The sequence below is a fragment of the Anguilla rostrata genome, chromosome 2, assembly GCF_018555375.3.
Source record: "Anguilla rostrata isolate EN2019 chromosome 2, ASM1855537v3, whole genome shotgun sequence".
NCBI classification, from domain to species: Eukaryota; Metazoa; Chordata; class Actinopteri; order Anguilliformes; family Anguillidae; genus Anguilla; species Anguilla rostrata.
Genome location: NC_057934.1, coordinates 55,677,137 through 55,697,738, shown reverse-complemented (window position 1 = coordinate 55,697,738; position 20,602 = coordinate 55,677,137). Strand labels below are relative to the sequence as shown.

Sequence of the window (20,602 nt, the reverse complement as noted above, 5' to 3'; positions counted from 1 at the left end):
ACATCTTAATTAAAGCAAAATACTTTTTATTAGTTGTTACTGTTGCATCAGGCTTGCCGCTTACGTGAATATTGCTGAGGTTTACATTAAGTGTAAACTCTTCAAGGGCACTTTGGGGTCATTCTTTGAAGGAGTACCCTTTTTACATTGCTATACTTTTAAAATGGAAACCCTGAGTTCAGTCAGTAGCCCTCACAAAGCCAGGTGATCAATGCTTGGTTCTTCCAACCAAACATTTTCTACAATTTTTTTTAAATTTTTTCCCCGCCTCATTATTTCTCTCTCTCTCTCAGAGAACAATCTCAGGTGCTCTTGAACAAGACGCAAATTAAAAACTTAATGGGACACCTCTTGCTCAGTTTTTGAATTCTTGAAAAGCACTATGCCACAAAGTTCTGTCATTCTGTAAGTTTTTTTTATTTTATTATTTTTTTCTCCCTGTAGTATGTGGATAGATGCTTTTGAATGATTCTTTTTAAACATCACAGTGAGAGATGTTTAAATTCTTGTGTGACCGCATTTACTTTGTTTTGTAGACGGATTGAGGGCCAGCTAGCTTTTGAGTTCTAATATTTCTTTTTCTTTAATTAGTTATGCTTTATTTATTCCTTGGAAGGGGATATATGGGCACAACCTCAATTATGCTGGCTGGAAAAAGTGAAAACTAACTGAGTTTACCCAAGGTCATAGTAGGGTCCAGCAGAGCAATAATATCTTATGGTGGTATTCTACAAAGTGTGTGTTTCACAGCTTACTTTTGTTGCTGTTGGGATGTTTGGAATGGCAGGTGAGTTCTTGGTGGAAGTGAGAGGTATGCTTTAGCTGGGTGTCTTTTATTGAAGAGCGTAAAGGCCATTATGTGACTCTCTTTGGTATCTTGTCTTCAGTCCATTGTGTCATCAGTTATTTCTGAGCGATCAAATGGTGCCAAGTGGATTGAACAAAAACATGTTTAGGAGAAGAAAAAAAAAAGTAAAACACAAATGAGCTTTACAGGATTATGAACTGAGACAGTGTTAGTGACCAAATAGCGGAGTTATATTTTTAGGTTTATTATAAAAAGACGTGACTGTTTCAAGGCAAATTTAGCTGCTACCCTCTGCTGTGATGTAGTTTCCACCTTTAGTTAACATACATCCACATCAATAAATTAATTCTCTATTAATTGAAAAGCGCACAAGTCAACTTTAAGAGCAAACCTTTTCTGTTAATGAGATTGAGGCCTTATCTTTTTTGTTATGCTCATTGTTTTGTGAAAGCAAAAAGAAAAAAAGAAAAAAAAGATTTAAATAAATCTTAACATGTTTAGTAAACCAAACATCCATGCATGCGGCATTGTGAATTTCACGTAGAGGCCCATGATCCTGAACTGACCTCTTTTCTTTGTGCTATGATCTTTAGTTATGTGAAATTTCTGGTCCTTGGATACTAACACGGGTCTTTTTTTTTTTTAATGTGAATCCCCTCTATCCTCAGTCTGTATTATGGTGCTATATATTTGATAAACTGATAATCCTTTATTAATGGGGAATGATTTTTTCAAAACTGTAACTGAGGGGAAGTTAAGTTGTTTTCTGTTTTCTTGTATTTTGGATACAAATAAAAAAAATAATACAAAAAAATTTGTAGAAAATTTAAAAAAATATTAAAACAATCCTTTTACCCTCATGGTACATCTGGGCCTACAGTAAAGTATGGGGTTTGTACATATGTTCCTGTTTTTGATTGTGTCTGTACATGTTCTTTACTTTCGTTGTCATGGTAATTTGTGCCGTGAGCAAGAGGTTTAATAGCCTTTCCCTTGAATTTGTACATAATTAAAATAGCGTGAAAAAGACAATGTTGTTTTTTTGTTTGTTTTTTACAAACCTTGCAAACGTCAGCATGGATGTCGAAAAGCATTAATTGGAGATACTTCACTAAATACTTTTTAACACTGAATAAAAGTATACAAAAAGTGTTCTAATCCGTGCTTCTCATGATCTTCTTTACTGTAATGTCCTGTTGAATCTTTGTTTAAAGCCACATTACAAACTACAGGTTACAGTGGTCAAACTAAACCTACTTTAAGCAATCCATTAGTCTCTCTATGTGAGATTAAAAATTATTACCCACATTGCATTGCAGTTTTTTACATTTGCAGTACTGCACACATTAATTGCGCTCCCCACTCATTTCACTGTATATGTATTTTCAAGTCCTTTCAAAATGATCGATTCACTCCTGTTTGACAGCTTCACTTCCGCATGTGTAAAATTCACCTCCTTGAAATGGCAACATGGTTAACTGTAATCTTGAGGTTGGAGATTATGTGGAGTAATCTGCTTAACATCCCAGTCAGTGGTCTGTTGCAGCACTGCTAATAACCTAGAGAGAAGCAAAAGCTCTGCTGTTAAGCCACATCTAAAAAAAGGTTACACGTCTCTTAAAAGACTGGTATGTGGGGTAGAGCGCTAGGGTTCAGGCTCTTGCTGTTGAAATCTTGTGAAAAATCACGTGCCCCCAAGCATTTGGTTATGTGACTGATTACATTTCTTACATCACACCTTCCTGGATTAAAGTCTACAAAATAAATTGGTCACTTCCGAATGTGTAGTCAAGATCATACACACCAAAACTGGGTTCACCATTTTATTGGACAGTGTTCACAAAACGGTAAAAATACAATGTCGGCATACATAATTAGGACTTATGGTGATTGGGTAGAAATGATAGAACCAAAGCAGGTCTGAGACCCGATGAAGGCCCATGGTGGTCAAAATATCTGTTTATACATCTTAAACATTGTCTACTAAAGAGGTATAGCTGTAGCAGGTCCTTCTAGTGTTGTAGGTCCCACTTTCTCTAGAGAAATGCTAGGACAACATGGGTACACACTTAGTTATATAGCCAACTGTCTGCGCAGGTCTGATATGACACAAGCTCTTCAGGCTGGAACCACCGGTCAATTTCACTATTTGCACTGTCTAAAGAATCACTCCCATGGATGATGTTCCTGAAAAAGCAGGAGGGACAGTGAGGCCTCTTGTATGTTCATCCAAGTTAAAAAGACAAATGCATTTGGATCATGATCAAGTACATGAGACTAAGGGTTCTACACAATTTCATATTGCATAATCATTGTGTACTTTTTTTGACCAAACTGATCTTGGTACCGCATGAACAATGTAACTCACCTGCTAACTTGGATACAGAAGTCACCGCGGATGGTGCCAGGTTTAGAGTCTGCCGGGTTTGTCTCGCCCAGCATAACTCTACCAGTCTTAACAACATTAAGGCCTTCCCAAACCTAGGCAAAATATTCAACGTTTTTAAAAAAAACACATTCTAATATCATACAGAGTAGTGAAACAACTATGTTGGAGACAATTCAGGCTGCAACTAGATACAGAAATCCAAACACTGCTCACAATGGGCCTCATTCATAAAACGTGCTTATGATCATATTTGAAACATTTTGGCATTTCTGATTCTGAATTTGTTCTTTAGTATGATCAAAACATGCATAAAGGCATACACATAAGATGTTTTCGTTGTTAATGACATTAAAAGATCCATCCATTATCTATACCCGCTTATCCTGGATAGGGTCGTGGGGGGTGCTGGAGCCTATCCCAGCGTGCATTGGGCGAGAGGCAGGAATACATCCTGGAAAGGCCTCCAATCTATTACAGGGCACACATGCCATTCACTCACACAGTCATATCTATGGGCAATTTAGAGTATCCAATTAGCCTACTGGCATGTCTTTGGACTGTGGGAGGAACCTGGAGTACCTGGAGGAAACCCATGTGGACACGGGAAGAGCATGCAAACTCCACACAGAAAGGCGGCAGACTAAATTAACTAACCTATCTGATTAACCTCTAATTTTTCACTAGTTTTTATCAGCGGGCCAAGCAGTGAAGCTGCTGGAACCCTATCTGACAGAGTTATTATATCTTCTGATATTTCGCTAATTTAAAAACTTTGCACAGTGGTTGAAGGTTGCGTGCATTACAGGAGGAGTGATTTTTTGCAAACATGCTACCCAGACTAATCACCTCAGTCCAAATATTCCTATGTATGTTTTGGTCAATGCCATCTTGAATTGGGGGCCATTTTGTATTTTGTTTGTTCATATGTCACTTACCAAGAGGCTAATAAATTCCAGGGAATTTGATACAAAGAGGCTATTGCTCTGTCAGTTAGAATTGACTAGCTTAGCTATGGTTTAGAATGGGTTCAGCTAAACCGGTGCTTTCAGGGGTTTAGCATGCAACCTATTTCAGAAAGCCAACTTTAAATACACATTATTGTGTCCTCAAAGAACAATAAACAGGCTAATAAAATGTAAAGGATGAGCCTGTTTTTTTTCTTATGGTCAACTTATTCTATGAAACAAAGATGAAAGATGTGTTTTGAAATATGAAAATGATCGGAGCAGTATTTCCCTTTAAAGCTCAGTTAAACCATGAGTGCAGGTTAACTTAAACCTCAGTTAACTGCCAGTAGAGGTCACTCTAATTAATTTCAGTAAGACAAAACAACAGGGTTTAGGCTAAACCGCAGTTGCGCATTAAACCGGAGGTTCTGAGGACACAGCAGCATTTGGGTATACAATTACAAAACCATGTGACCTTTTGCGGACAATGCCGATTTAAACTTGTTCTAAACTCTATGCCGCAGCTAAGCTAATGCCAGAGCAACAGCTACAAAGTGATGAAACTTGCTTAGCCTACTTACAACACCTACCAATTTATTGCTGTATTTCTATTTGTATTTGTTGCTTTGGATTACTTGGTTAATCGTGCCATGGGGAGAGACCGCATCTTTTGGGACCGTGCAAATACGTTTGAAAGAGCGCTGCATTGCTGATGTCTGCACACAACTCTGAAGGTAGCATGCCTTTTATTAGGCTACTAGGGTGGTCCTTATGCAAATCAACATGAACAGGCACACGCATCCAATTTGCGAACAACTGGCATTCACCTCTGATGCATTTTGGGATATGCACCCGGTCTGAACATGTTTCAAGAATCTCATGCTAATTTTCATTGAGAACAATGTCAAACGAATTTAAGAAACGTTTTGTGAACGCGGCCCAATAACTAAATTCATATGTGCCACTGTCATCACAAGATCAATACTTTACCATAGCAACAACAGGACCAGAGTGCATGTAATCGACCAGGCCAGCATAGAACGGTCTGTCCTTATGTTCACTGTAGTGCTCCTGCAATAATTCTTCAGATGCCTGCAATAATGAAATATGGCAACTACAGTCAAACTTCATAATTGGTATTACATTTAATATATTAATATAATGAAATTAATTTATAAATTAATATAATTAATTCAGAAATGTCACTTTTGACTTAAATCAGACTACATACATATAAAAAGTAGGTAATAGAAAGTGTGATAAATCCATAAGAATATTGTTAGTCCCAAATGTAACTGGTCGGGATTAATATAAAAATATCTTAAACAATATCTGTGATTCATCTGTATTCCCAAAGCCAAGTTCCAACAAGAACAAGAACATGACGATTGCGCCATCAACAACTGCAATTTTTGCCATGCTTAATGCAAGCTTATCAGACAATGAAACAAAAAACCACACTGTAAATATGCATTGACTTTTGATATTTACTTTACAGTGGCCATGTAGGCTACTGTGGCATAATATATTCTGTGCATAATTAATATGCATCTTACTGCAAAAAACAAACAAACAAAAAAACTTAATATCGCTCGTCATTCTCATCTGACACTGCAAAACAACAGTTTATGTTTTTAAACTTTTATAAACATTCATCCTTTTATCCATTTTAAACATTTATCCTCAGCAACAAAAGAAAATAACTGTCAATCAACTTTCTACCTAACGGCAACAAAGAGAACAGTTAAGTAAGTAAAACATAGCCTACGTGGAGTAGTTTCATTCCAACGAGTTTGAATCCTTTCTGCTCGAAACGTTTGATGATCTCTCCAACAAGCCTTCGCTGTACGCCGTCGGGCTTGATGGCAATGAAGGTGCGTTCGTCAATTCCAGCCATGTACTGTAACAAAAATGTTTCGTGGATTTAACCGCGCATTAACTGTGCAACGTCGCATTTATCACAGCACTAGGTTTTGTTGCCTTTGACAGACAGACAGACAGACTTGAGGGGTGCTGGGGCCTGGGGGCACGACGACTCAACGCAGTAAAACTGCTAAACCATCACCAGTTGATATAAATAACAGAACGTCGAACCGACGGGGATTTTAAGGTTAAGCAATTTACATAATCACTTCCAGAGATAGCTCCACCTGCCTCAGCAAATACTTATGCAAATGTACTACTAGCAACAGTGCATCCCATTTTGCAGACGAATATTGTCACCGGAGATCGCAAGAATACCAGAAAATAAAATGATGACAAACAAGCAGGTCTATTTTCTGTGGGCATGTGGCATCACAAAAAGTATAAAATTGGAGTTATTCGCTATAAATGGGAAAACTTTCGCCCATCTAAAATGAAACAAGAAATGAATAGGCTAGCCGAAGCAACCCGCACTAATCACAGATTAAGCACGAGCAGATAAACCACTTCACATACTAAAGTGCATCATTTAGATAATGACTTCGCTTAAAATAGTCAATACCAAAATCGATCCAAAAAAAAAAAAAAAACACATGATGAAATGCGCAAAAAACAACTAATCCTAACGTGATTAATATCCGATAACCAAGTTAAAGTGAAGAAATAGCCAAGCAGCAAGTTAATGCGCAAGATAAGAGACTGAAATCCATCAAGCGACTGAACTACCTAGATATCTAGTTAGTAGTCTGATTAAGACTGTGAGAACCATTAATTTACCAAGCAAAAGCGGAATTTTAAATTTTTTACCTTGAAGATATACTCGCTTTAGAACTGTACTTTAGAATGAGAATGCTCTCCACTGCTGGTAGTTGTAATCCAGTGAACCAGGTTCTGAAACACAGACTAGGCTATAATCCGAAAGTAGGCGGGGATTACACTGGGTGGTTCAAATGAATGTCAACAAAGTGTAGTGTAGTATGACATATCTGTGCAGCAAAGCACTGGTGGTGTAAATTCTTCGAGGTCTAGTTCGGGGTATTAATTGCGCGGGAGCTGACTATTCACACATTCTTTTGTTTGAATTTGGTAAATTTCCAAAATTAGTTTCACAACTGGGACGCATAGTAATTGAAGACCGCCATGTAAAATAGAACTAGGAACAGTTTGGATGGTATTGCAGGAAGTTAAGCTTTTATTTCAATCGCACAGTTTATATATATATTCAGGATTTCGTTCAAACAGTTCAGGAAACAGACATGAAACAAGGATAGTTATGTGGTTTTGCCAATGATAGTTAATCTGTAGTAAATCTATAGTGCATTATCTGTTAGGAGTCCAACATAAACAGTTTATCCTATGGCCTTAATCTGACATTGGATCCATTTGGATACCATCTGATTATTTTATACACACATTTTATTGCATAACATGGAACATTTGTGGTGAATTACAGCACTTGATCTCACTAATGTAATGCTCAAAAAGCATGAAACACTAAAAGGCAGTATTGAACAGTATCTTTGGATGTATGGAGCCCTGCGTGAGATAGCTAATTGAAACCATATATTGAACATGAAATACAGAATTATACAAATTCATTGATACCCAGAGGCCATTTAGTATATTGTGCAGTTAGTAAATATAGTAAAAACATACTGTAGTTCTGTTTTTACCCACATGCACATGTAGGGTACCACTGAATACTCCCGCATCTGTTTTTGTCAAATCCATTTTGTTATATATTTGTCTCTTTGTAGTTTTGTTGACAGAGTAATGTAATTATAAGTAGCACAATGGGAAAATATATATTTTATTAAATGGTGTCACTCATATTTTCTTGTCCTTCATTGAAGAGCATCTTGCATCCTAACTATTGTTAGCTCCAGGGAGTAAGCTAACCAAACAGAAATCACACCCTACTCAGGCTCCAGGACCTGACATCAGTTTGTGCAATTTGTGTTTTGCAGTTGAGAGTACTGGTGCAGTGTTGCATGATATTGCATATTCCCCATTGCTACCTGTGGCTGCCTCATATACTAAGCAATTTCAAGATAATTTGTTATTTGATTTGATCAGTGGTACCTTTAGAGATTGTTTTTTTACTTTGATGAAAAGGTGAGGAACATTATGCTCTATGCCTTTCTTGAATTTTTAAATGGTATAACCTCACATGAATATTGACAATTTACTGCCAAATCAACTTACAAAAGTACAATTCACATGGTAGTTAAAAACCATCAGAGCAAGTGATAGGCTAAGTCACAGTCATACAAATGTCACTGTCAAGGTGCATCCATCAGTACCCATGAGATAAAGAATGGTAATGATTAATTTATTATAATTAGATAGAAACATTTAAGTTTAGTCTGAAAATGTGGCCTTTTAGACATTTGCAGAAAGCAGCCAGTCGATCTGGATTCTTGGCTGCTTGGGGATGGCCAGCATAAGCGGTATCGAGGGATGAGTGCAGAGAAGAACCAGGGCCTAATGAAGCAGCTGCTGGATGCACCGAAACAGTCAACTGGCAAAAAAGATGCTGGTCAGAGGGGTCTGGTTGGAGTGTATGATGTAAGCATAGTATTTTTTTATGTGTGAGATTTGTAGTCAAACTTGTCACTGTCTTTCATGCCTGTTCTTTCTCTGCCTCATGCAGAACTCTCACTCGTATATTGTGTTGTGTTGCCAGAATGGGTGAAAGGAGAAGAAGCAAAAATGGCTGCTTCTCCTTTTTGGCTGCTGCTGTCCACAGCCGGGAAGGCCTACAGGACCTTGGACAGCAGCAGCCTCAGATACGGGCCATGTTCACCTGAGGCTTATCAGCACGGGAGTTGCCCATTACCTTTGTTAGGCCTGTTATAAAGGCACAACTTACTTGGAATAATACATTTTACAGAAAAAATATGATTTGAAGACACCCCCAAATTAAAGAGTATTCATGAGAATTTGCCTGCTTCAGTGGAACAGGGAGTGTATGATCCACTTTCTGCAGTAATAATAAATCAAAAGATGATTTCAAAACATTCTGTCTGCTGCATCCCCAACATCTCTCACCCTCTATCCCCTCCTCCATAGTTACTCTCTCCCTCCCTCCCTCCCTCCCTCCCTCCCGAATCATTCTCTCAACTGTCACTGCAACAGTTTGCTTTCTTCTTGTGTTCATCCCTTGACTCCCTCAGCCCTACATTAACTACACAGAAGATTTGAACAGTGATTTATGTTTTACTTTGATTATTATAACTACAATTGTACCTAATTATTAAAATAAATATCTCTACCTTAGATCATTCAGTCTTCACTTGGCTTGAAACCTGGTTCTGGCCTGTAATCTGTATATTTTTTGTTTTAAGTTTCCCTTAATTAAGATGCATTATTGTAAATACCATTTATTAATTATATGGGTGATAGATATATATTTGTTGATGAACTGGTTAATTGTGAAGTTGCTAACATTCCTACACTATGTATTATAATAAGTAAAGGTAAAAAAGGGTCAAATTTCATGTCCTACATTGACAGATTTAATTTTTATGGCAGAGCCAGGCAAAAGAGGGCAAGCTGTCAGGTATTTTTCTTGTTGGAATTTGATTTTATTGGTCTTGAATTTTGGCAAATTACTTGATGCATAATGGTGCATTGACAGTGTCAGTCTAGGTTGTTGGCATGAAGAAAGATAAACTGAGAGATCTCAGTGGGAAATGGCAACACGTCTGCCAAATAGGATGATTTTTGTTTCAAGCCAATTCACTGACTTTAGTAGTCCGTTTTTTTCCAATTGTAGTATTTTGTACAATTTCCTTGGATATTCTGGGAACCACATACAAATAATGACAAACAATTTAAATTACTTTTAAATTGCTTTTCATGATGGTGTTATTTTCATCAGGTGAAAACAAACATTATTTCAATAATATTAAAATCTGAAGTCTGATGAAGATGCAGCCAAAATCATGTCCAGAAATTAATATTGTCATATTTGGGTGAATACTTTTTGGAATCTTCACAATGGCTATCTTCAGTCTCTTTAGATTTATCCTGCATGTCACTCAGTAAATATAAGGATGTCAACTCACATTTAATGTAGCTGCCCATATATGGTATTTATCATTTTGGTATTTGGTTTCCTGTGTTTAAGAGTGATTGTGAGGAAGACTTAGATTTAAGTGCTCATAGTTGGTTATCCAACTACTGAGATTGATAGGTTATGTAGGAGCCAAAAGCAGCATGCTCTCTTATATGGATGGTTTGTGTTATACCCCAGCACAAATACCCACAAAATGACAGATTTGTGGTTTTTCAACTTCTCTGTACTACTGAGAACTTGAGCTCCACCAACCACTCCCTCTGTAACTGCTTTTCCTGTCTTTCCTAGTCTATAATAACACCTCAGACAAACTGAGAAATGGAGTGTCAGAGCACTGGAATCCAAATGCTGCAAGCCTGCAGAGAGAGACAAATGGTTGAATAATCCTTTCCTAATCTCCTTACTATCCATTAGATGCACAGTGTTGTGAGCAGTATTTTTACCAGGGTTTACAGCTAAAATTAAGCATGTTGTCTGTGAAGTGGTGGCTATGGATAGTTCTTTATGAATGTCTGCTGGGTGCCTTTTGGTATGCTGTGTAATTCTCCTGACTCTTGAGTGCCCCAACAGAGAATGACACCCACTTGCTTAAACTGTCCTAAATGAACCAAGCTTGGGTTCAGCAAAAGCAGAACTTGATTCTAAAGCCTGACACCCATCGCACGCGTAGCGGCCGCGAGCGCACGACGCGCGTACTAAGCGCGTAAGTGAACCGTAGTTGAAGTACTGTTATTACAACGGCAGCAGGCGACGTCCTCTCCACCAGCTGCGAACGCGGCGCGAACCGGGTGCGAGACTTGTGCGACACAAGCGAACCGAAGCGTAGTTTTTCGCTTCTGTTCTATTTTTCTGCTTGTCGCGCGTCATGATGACCTGTTTATACACAGAAATATGCTCTAAAATGCTAGGTATACATGCTCTGATTTATATTTCATCCTTATATTAGGCTACTGGGGGTGTGTCCCTAGTTCCCTCCCAGATATTTTATAAGCAGCTAAAAAAAAAACACAAGCCTTTTCGATTTCGTATTGTCCTTGCAGAAAAACAAAACAATCAAACAAAAAAAACTGGAACCTGGGGAAAAGGCAAACTTAGTTTCGCTATCTTATTTTGCGGAGGGGGTGGGGTAAATTTGAAAATACACCACAGAAAGACGTAGCCTATTGAATGATGTAGAAGTGAATGCACCGAGCAGCGGGTTGTTAGCTCGAGTGGAAGGGTGTTTCTAACCAACCATTGCTCAGCCTATTTGACTTCTCTGATGTCTTCGTTCGCCGTGCTTTCAAAAAGGGCTTGTTAATAAAAATCCGATAATCCACAGAGCTTTAAAAAAACAGATTATTTAGTGGTCTTGCCCATGAAAATACACCTATTTTATAAATGAAGTTGTAAGCAAGCCTTTATTGCACTTGTACTTCAAAGCTTCCGGTGTTCATGGCGTTGTGGTGTTCATATCCCTTCAAGATGAAACTGTTACGCTATCTTTTTGATGATTAGCTGATTTTACTAAATCTGATCCTATAAATGTTTTGACGTGAATGACAAGACAACACGGGAATTCCCAATGGTTGATTACGGATTATTTATTATTATTATTATTATTATTATTATTATTATTATTATTATTATGATCATTACATATTCTTCATGAAATTGGCACGCTTGTTAACCAAGCAAATAAATTAATACAGTTTGAGATTGATTGTTATGCAGGCTACGTTGCGATTTAAGTTTATGGTACTTCTTGAAAGCGTTTACTTTCTCACGTAGGCTATTTACGAGTTAACGAAATATTACCAAATTAACAAACTGAAAAAGGTCTCTCACCAAAGTATTCACTTAACCCATAATCAACAGTCGTGAACAAACGTGAAATACACGATGTAAAAGCCCACTGCAGACTGCGAGAGCTACTAGGAATATATAGCTTTTACGCAAGCCTTTGCGCGACACAAACGGAACCAGTGGAGACACCCTACGCGTCGCGCCGTGCTGCTTCGCCCTGCCGTTTACGCGACGCATACGCGACGCGTGCGGTGGGTGCCCGGCTTTACGCGCCGCTTACGCTACGCGTGCGGTGGGTGCCCGGCGTAAGACTTGGGTGCTTAGAACTATCTGAGCTAATAACCTGTTAACAACCCAGAAACCAGCTTTAGGATCTGTTAGTTTAAATGATTATTTTATACCGTTTTAATAAAACAAACTTACACGAGTGTTACCCGAGGCTTCCTGAAAGTCTCAGTGCCAAATCCACCTGCAATATGTAAAGCAACCCTAAGACAAAGAGTGTTGGTGGGGATAATGGTGGATGATTTTATATTTGCCTGTGGCAAAATTTTCTAAATTTTTAATGTTTTAAGAGATATAAGATAATGTGTTCACCAGTGTTATTACTAGTCAGTTAGGTAGTGTGGTACTGTAACATAGGATATCAAGCATGTAATTTACAAACTGCCACAACTTTTGATAAACCATGGTCTGGTGGGCAGTTAATAATGGCCAAGAGGGAACAGCAAGTACAGATATGTTTGTTTACAAGCAGTGTAATGAGTGGTTTCTCATTTCTATGTTTCAAAGAACAGCACTCCAAAGTAAAATTACGTACAGAAAACTAAGAGTCAGTTCCTAGTGCACCTCAAAGAGAGCCACACTCAGAGCAGTTCATAAAAATGTCACATGTGAATAGATGAATAGTACCCAATAAGTTAAAACTTAAATAATGAGGACAAGTGTAAACACAGACATATGACAGACAGACTACAGAACAAATTACAATATTAAGACCAGTATAAGCAATTGCATTCACACAAAACACCTAGTTTTCGGAGGAGAGAAAGAACTTGCCTTAGATTGGAACTAAACTTAGCTCACAACAGCTGCATCAAATCAGCCAAAGAACAATGCTCCGAGCTACAGTTCTGTCACCTCTATATAGGCTGTTATACAGACTGTTTGCAATTCCTTTAACTGATATTCTCATTGGCTGCCTATGCCACTGACAACCCAGTGCAGTTGTTACACTACAATGACTGCTTGATTCTCTTGGTAAATGGCTAGCTAACTATTACAACTAGCTAGCTATGCATCTAATCACCAAATGATTGATACCCATCAGTTTAATTTTTTTATTTAATTGATATCAACTCAAATAATAAATAAAAAGAGAATTGTAGTCATGATTTAGTAGCCAGCTAAATTGCATGGCATCCTCAAAGCTATGAAAACATTTATAGCAATTATATGTTTAACATGAATTAGCTCAAACCTATTAGTGCTTGCTTATAGCTTTGAGGACTATATCCTCTAGTTTTCTGAGAGGCTATACTTGAGCTTGTTCTCTTGTCAATAAAAAGACAAAAGTCAGACTTTTAAGGCTGCTATTTTTTTAATATGCACAGCTCTCACAATTGTTTGTGCTTAGCAATTAAGTCTAATCATTATGAAAAAATATTTTTGAAACATATTATAAAATAGTGATAAAAGCCTGACATACATATATCAAGTGTTTTCATGTCCAAATCACAATTCAGTTAAAAGTATCTGGAGTGAAAAATAGCTTACTCAGTGAGTTCTCTGGACCAAGAAATGAGGATTATAAGGATTTTATGGTTTGTAAGATTTTACTATACAGACGTATGTCCTTTCAGAAGCCTGAAGTTCAGGTCCCTGACAGATTAAAGCTGGAAATAACAGAATGCTGAAATTTCTTTTAATCCTGATTTCTGGCAAATCCCTAGAGAGCACACAGGCACCTGTTTTCCAAGATGAATTATGAAAAGCTCAGATATGAGACGCAGGAAGCAATAGCTCCAGCATTAGCAATAATAGCACGACTCAGTCCTGCACCATTTCTCTGTGCTCTGAAGTTCATTGTCCCTGTCGTGGTTTCCAATCGACAAAGTTCTTCTTCTTTTTTATCTAGATTTAGCAGATTTCTTACGTCTTTTCAATAAAGAGGATGAGGCAGAATCTTCAGAATATCAGACTTTATTCTCAAGTAAATAGAGTACAAAGCCGTGGTGTCCACAGAACAGCCCAACGAACCCCACAGATACATCAGTTTTTATTTCATTCCTTATCTTTTCTTATCAGTTCACCTCCCCCTGGAGGCGTTTCTTTTGGCCGCGCCACAGTCGTTTACTGGATCTTTATTTCGCTATAATCATCAAAATTAGTCGATGTTGATTGACAGCATGAAACCTTTGTGGTTACAACCCTTCCGTTTTCCCTCCCCCTTTCTCCAAATGCTGATTTATTAAACAATAGTGGTTCCGCTATTCCAGGATATCAAAATAAAAATGTGTTTATTCAGCCCTCATGGGTCTTGACATGAGTAAAAGAGTACAGCTGTTACATGGATCCAGATATATGAGTATAAAGGTTATTCAGTTTATTTAGAAGATAATGTGTGAGTGTCCACTAAAATGCGTGAGTGTACCATGTTCTTTTTACTTATGCTGGTCATGCTGACCGTGTACTGGTCATGCTGACCGTGTACTTCCACTTATAATTACGCGGACACTTATGTGTGATTATGTGCTAATACAATGTGATGAATATCAGAATAATACAGGATAATATGTAATAGAAATTTCCAGAGATTTCCAGCATCCCTCACATTAAGAATCAATAAAACAACATAACAGGCAAAGCTCCTTCAAATACCCTGTGTTTTAAGAACCTATAATTTCACAAGATGCTAAACAACTTTAATTGGCAAAAGCTTTTTCCTGTAATCATACACATTCCTTAAGCTGCATTTATCAACTTTTCAACAACTACAACATATTAGCATAAAGTTTATAGTTCTGGTAATCCATCCATCCATCCATTATCTATACCCACTTATCCTGGGCAGGGTTGTGGGGGGTGCTGGAGCCTATCCCAGCGTGCATTGGGCGAGAGGCAGGGATGCACCGTGGACAGGCTGCCAATCTATCACAGGGAACACACACAGTTTTCTCACCATTCACTCACACACTCATATCTATGGGCAATTTAGAGTCTTCAATAAGCCTACCTACATGTCTTTGGAATGTGGGAGGAAACCCACGCAGACATGGGGACAGAAAGGCCCAGGCTGAAATTTGAACCCAGGACCTTCTTGCTGTGAGGTGACAGTGCTAGCCACTGCACCACTTTTATTTATTTATTTTTATTTTGAGGTTCTCTATTTACTCTCGACAAGAGATCTCAAACTCAGTTTCTGGCGGGCTACAGTATTTAATTTATGCCAGTGATTGGCAAGAGCTCACATACTGTTTCCAAGGGCTAAATTTGCATTTGCTGCTGATTGAAAGGCAAGCACAATTTTTTGCAGACAGTGAAGCTCTCAAGGACTGAGACCTGATTTAGACCAAGTTCCTTTTCATAGCTGTCATTATCTTTAAGTTTATAAATCATTCACGGTATGGTAATCAGTAATACTGTACCAACCCTCCTGCAGGAGGACATCAGTCAAGGTGGGAATCAATCAAGTGTTATTTAAAGCTTATATCATATGCTGTAGTTTAAAGCTTAAAGAGTTATTTATTTATTTATTATTTTTTGTTATAGAACTCCAAAGCTCTAAAACGTTGGTTGCAAAAGGGTGACTGTGCTCAATTCTCCAACCTTAATACCAAATGCAATATTTAGGGCATGTATTCAGATACATAATTAGATAACATTTGCTATACTCAAATACACTGCAAATAATATATAAACCTATTGCAAAGAATAAATTACATGGTGCCTGCATAGTTGTTGTAATGTGGCCTAATGCAAGGCGACAGTACACCACAGGATGGCAGTGTAGTAGTAGACTTCCAGATATACCAGAACAAGCTGTATAAAACAGTTGGAATTATTTCAGAAATACATATTTTTCGTCTAAAGGATATTTCTGTTCCCTTTTGAATGTTTCGTTTGTTTATCAGTGGATATGTCTTAGTGTACATTTTGCTTCTTTTTCAGCCTCCCCCATTTTTGTTCCAACTTTTCCTCATGTGCTACCCCTCCATACTTAATCCCAGAAGGAATACTGTATTGGAGGACTACAGTTATAATGGATTATTTAGGCAGATGAGTATCCTAAGCTTTGATCAGAATGAATAGCATATTTTCTTTCAAGAATTATTTTGTGATTCTGTTTAATGAAGTTGAAAATAGGACATTGATAAATAATTACTGACAAGCGTACACTTGGTGCATTTGGGTGGTGCAAGGACAAGCTAGTTTACAGTTTATCAGTTTTTACCGTGCTGCTGTGGCTTTGCTGGCTATTGAAAACTGAATGGTATGTGATTAACAGAAAGTATACTGCACAGTTACTCTTAATGAGATGCAGCTGTTTTATTAAAGCTCAACTATTTAATTGAAGAATTCTGGAAACTAATTTTAAAAATGAAAAAAAAAAAGACTGGCAATGCTGTTATATTAAGAGGATCTATATGGCAGGGATTTAGTCAAAGGATTGCTGGCTTTACTCTTTCCATTAAATGGAATTTAATCTTTCCATTATTGTTGTTTGTAATTTGATTTATCCTAGATTTGATGTGACCTAAATTAAATCATTTTAATTTCACATGCTCTTTGGTGGTTTTGGTGATTTTAGCAGTTTTAATTTAATACGTTGTATTAGTCCACTCTGGCACTCAAAAATTAATTCAGAACTCTATATTTTATTCACTGTTATAATGATAATGATTAGGACGATGATACATACTGACTGAGCCATTTGGGAGCCATATTATTATTATTATTATTATTATTATATAATAATAATAATAATAATAATAATAATAATAATAACAATAATAATAATAAATTAACAAAGGTGAATTATCTTAGCACAACCATAATAATTTAAATTGCCCATTCATTCTTTTTGATTCAGCTTAATTTTGTTGAAGAATTACTATTGCATTGTATTGCATTAGCAAAATTTTTCTCCAAAATGGCATTTATGAACCAAGGGTCATGCTCAGTGACAGTAAAGGTATCAAAAAGCTAAGTTTTTAGATGCTGATATTTTGGTCTATTCTGTAATGATATACTGTAAGAGCCATAGGGTGAGGAAATGAAGGATCATGTGGAACATGGCTGGATACACATATATTTGCATTGATTAGTACTCACCTTGGGAAATCATGCAGTAAGGGTTGGCTGTTCATGCAGTTAAGCAGGGAAACTCAAAGATGTAATATTTAGAAGGGTGTACTTTATATGTAGGAAACCAAATTGCAGATTTAGTTATGTAGATGGAAAATGCTAAACACACTGGGAAGAGAAGCTATTGCTTAATCAAGTTAATTAGGCTACACAGAAAAAGGGCACACATTTTTTGGCAGCTTTTTGTAGAAGTGTGAATTCTAAGCTGCTTATAACTTTGGCCATAAATAACACAGCGGAAGTGAATCTGCATATACAGACAAAGGAAGCACAACATTAGCACACTGCCTGTGACACAGTGATTTACCAGACACTTCCTGTGTGTACAGATAGCAAGGTTAAACTTCATAATGAACACATATTACAGAGCATGATTGATGCTGTATTATCAACAGTCAAGGTATCCCTGCACTGACTTCGTAACTTTGTGCTTCATGTGACTGAGCTATGGTATTATCATGAAGCTAATGGGTTTGCAGATCTCTCCATCATCTTCTCTGTTGTGACCACATAACTGTGTTGCATCTTGTGTGAGCGTGTGAACGTGAACACACATACTTGTGTGAGTCTGTGTATAAGAGAGAGCACGAATATGAGTGAGTTGAAAGAAGAGTGAAATAATGCCACAAAAAGCATTTTATCAACTGACAATAGCACCTAACGGTTTTAAGTTTAACTCTCAATTTGCACCTGCACCAATCAGTTTGGGTACTCTCCGGAATTTGCAACATTATCATTTGTTTGGGACCTACATCACAAATCCAAGCACTCCACAGCAGTCTTCATAAACATAAAAGAACCCAGCCTCATCGCTGCTGCACATGGGAGGACTGGTTCTCTGGAAGCTGAAGGGCGGTGCACTGTTGAGTTTCTGCACTGAGGTGTATTTTAGGCCATAACTCACCCAGGCTTGGTCTTCCTTTTTGTTTATCTCTCCCTCTGTCCCCCAGGAACTGGACTGAAGCCCATGCAAACGGAACCAAACTGCAAACTGAAATGACCCATGCACGGTGTACAGGTTGGTGGCCACAACAACACCCTCAGGAAGTGTACTCTTCAGTATTAAATCTTCCATCTGGTCTCTTGCTCTCTTGCCTGTGTTTCAACTCTCTTGGGACCCCTCAACCTGGAAATGCCACCGTGCATGAATCGCACATGGGAAGGGCAAATAGATAAACCGCCAAATCTTCTCGATAAAATATCCTGACAACAGTCCCCAGGCATTTTCCTTGCGGGACCCCACCGCCACACTGCTCTTTGCATAAGTAAAAATGTCTCACCCTGAGAAGCACCTACAGAGCAAAAAATACAGCCAAGCAGGAATTACTGAACCCTGGAGCACAACTCCCCACAGCTGAAACAGCTCTGTTGACAGTGTCAGAAGCTCAGTTTTTTCAAACAGGCATAGTCCAATCACAACCCAATTTCAGTCCAACGCTGCAAGAAGATGTCAATGGGTAATCCTTAAATGTAGGTGTAAAACATTGTAGCTATATCTCATAGGCTTCACAGACAGAAATGTGAACGGACAAGAGAGTCCACTATATTTCAATCATAGCTCATATGAAGGAAAAACATGGAGCACAGCAATCTGAGAAGTTAATGAAAAATAAATAAAGCACAGAAATGATGAAACACCATGTTTCACCACCTCTGGCATAAACAGAAAACTGGAAAAAGACAGTGAGTCATGATGCACAGCTGAGTTACTGAAGGTTAGAATTTTTTTCATTATTTTAGTTATTTAACGTATTTAGATTTCAGCATTGATTGATCAGTCTTCATTGTTTTACCTGAACTCTCCCCAGACAGGGAAAGAGGACAATAAGTTTGTACTGTATTGCTACTGAGGGATAAAGGAAATGCGAGTCTAATTGCAGTGTATTTAGGGATTCCATTGTATCTCTCATAGTCCATCCTATTAGAGCAATTCAACTGTGGATCAAGCTGCACCAAATGGAGCAGGCATTATTCACTTTTTTGGCAGGAACACTAATTTATTAAGCTCTGCCCTCCAAAAACGAATTTGTTACATATCTCATATCTGCTAAATTAAGAAGTTCTTTCAGGAGTCTATGTTGTAAGGAAACTCCTAGGGCTTGGGAGGCTTGAGGCAGGGTGAGTATATCATCTGATGTGATATGGGACAAAGCCTGATGGTGGGCAACATTTGGTGTGGGAAACGTAATGTGCTTCATTAATTAAGGGGCTGGAAATTGGGTTATGGTGTACCCAGTCACTGCCAGACCAAAGGGAAGAGTGCTATAGCAGCAGAATGTTTTTCACAAGGAAGCCAATCCTCTCCCCCAGCACCAGAAGGTTTTGGAAGCTTTTTTTCCCCAAAAAGCACAGAAAATAATATCAGTCTTTAAACAATCTTTCCATGTAACGCATGAAAACTATGTATTGCATAATCTGAACTGAATAAATTTTTGCAGATGGAAGTGACTTCAAGAAACAGTAGAAGAAAGGACACAGATGAAAGTTTAAAGTGTATCTAATCTTCTTTGAGCACGGTGCATCAATAACTTGTTATGGTACTGTATATGGTAAAAGCCTGAACAATAACAGAGAAATCATAGTGATAGATATTCAGTTTGTGTGGGTTTATTCAAACATGCTTGTGGAGTATTTCCAGGTTCATGCAGAAATCCTTTCTTGGATGGTGAAAAGTATGACATGGGGCATGGGGTGTCAATAGCTGCACCAGGAATAATGAGAAAATAGTGTCCAAATCCTTTATTTAAATATTACCCCACCCACCCAGAAAAAAAAAAAAAACAATTTAGCAGCTAGTACATAGTGACATTTGCATTAGCTGATATAAAGAACACTCCAGAGTATCGAGTGTGCATGATTTGTCAAGGACAGTAGAGGTCCCCATTAATATAACATTAACCTCTCTTCACCCACAACTTCCCTCTCAGAACCTATGGCTTTGTCTTCATTAAACCTCCTGACAAGCACTCTTAGTGCCTGAAAGTGGTCTATTAGTAGTCTCCTAGCATTACAGGCCTTTGGTAAACTACTTGCTCCATCTTCAGCCATCTTCAGTGCATGTGGCGCTGTTTAAATATGTATATATAATGTCTGGGACAAAGACATATTTTTTTATTGATTTGGGTCTGTTCTCCACAATTTTTGATTTGTAATCAAACAATTCACATGTGGTGGAGCAAGGCACTCCCTGCCATCTGGGTGAATGTTTCTCATACGTCCCATCGATGGAGCTTCTCCACCCTAGCTCTAATGTATTTTTATACATTTTGGTTTCACCATGTAGAAATTACAGCACTTTAGTC

General features: G+C 37.9%; 1 protein-coding gene across 1 annotated transcript; it reads right to left on the bottom strand.

The window, feature by feature from the left end:
* Positions 1-2,617: 2,617 nt before the first annotated feature.
* Positions 2,618-6,982, bottom strand: nme2a (NME/NM23 nucleoside diphosphate kinase 2a). Its single transcript, XM_064323228.1, has 5 exons — positions 6,875-6,982; positions 5,913-6,044; positions 5,135-5,236; positions 3,177-3,289; positions 2,618-2,995 (listed from the first exon to the last, which is right to left on the bottom strand). The coding sequence occupies exons 2-5, from the start codon at positions 6,039-6,041 to the stop codon at positions 2,878-2,880; spliced, it is 462 nt and encodes a 153-aa protein (XP_064179298.1). The 5' UTR covers positions 6,042-6,044; positions 6,875-6,982; the 3' UTR covers positions 2,618-2,877.
* Positions 6,983-20,602: the final 13,620 nt, after the last annotated feature.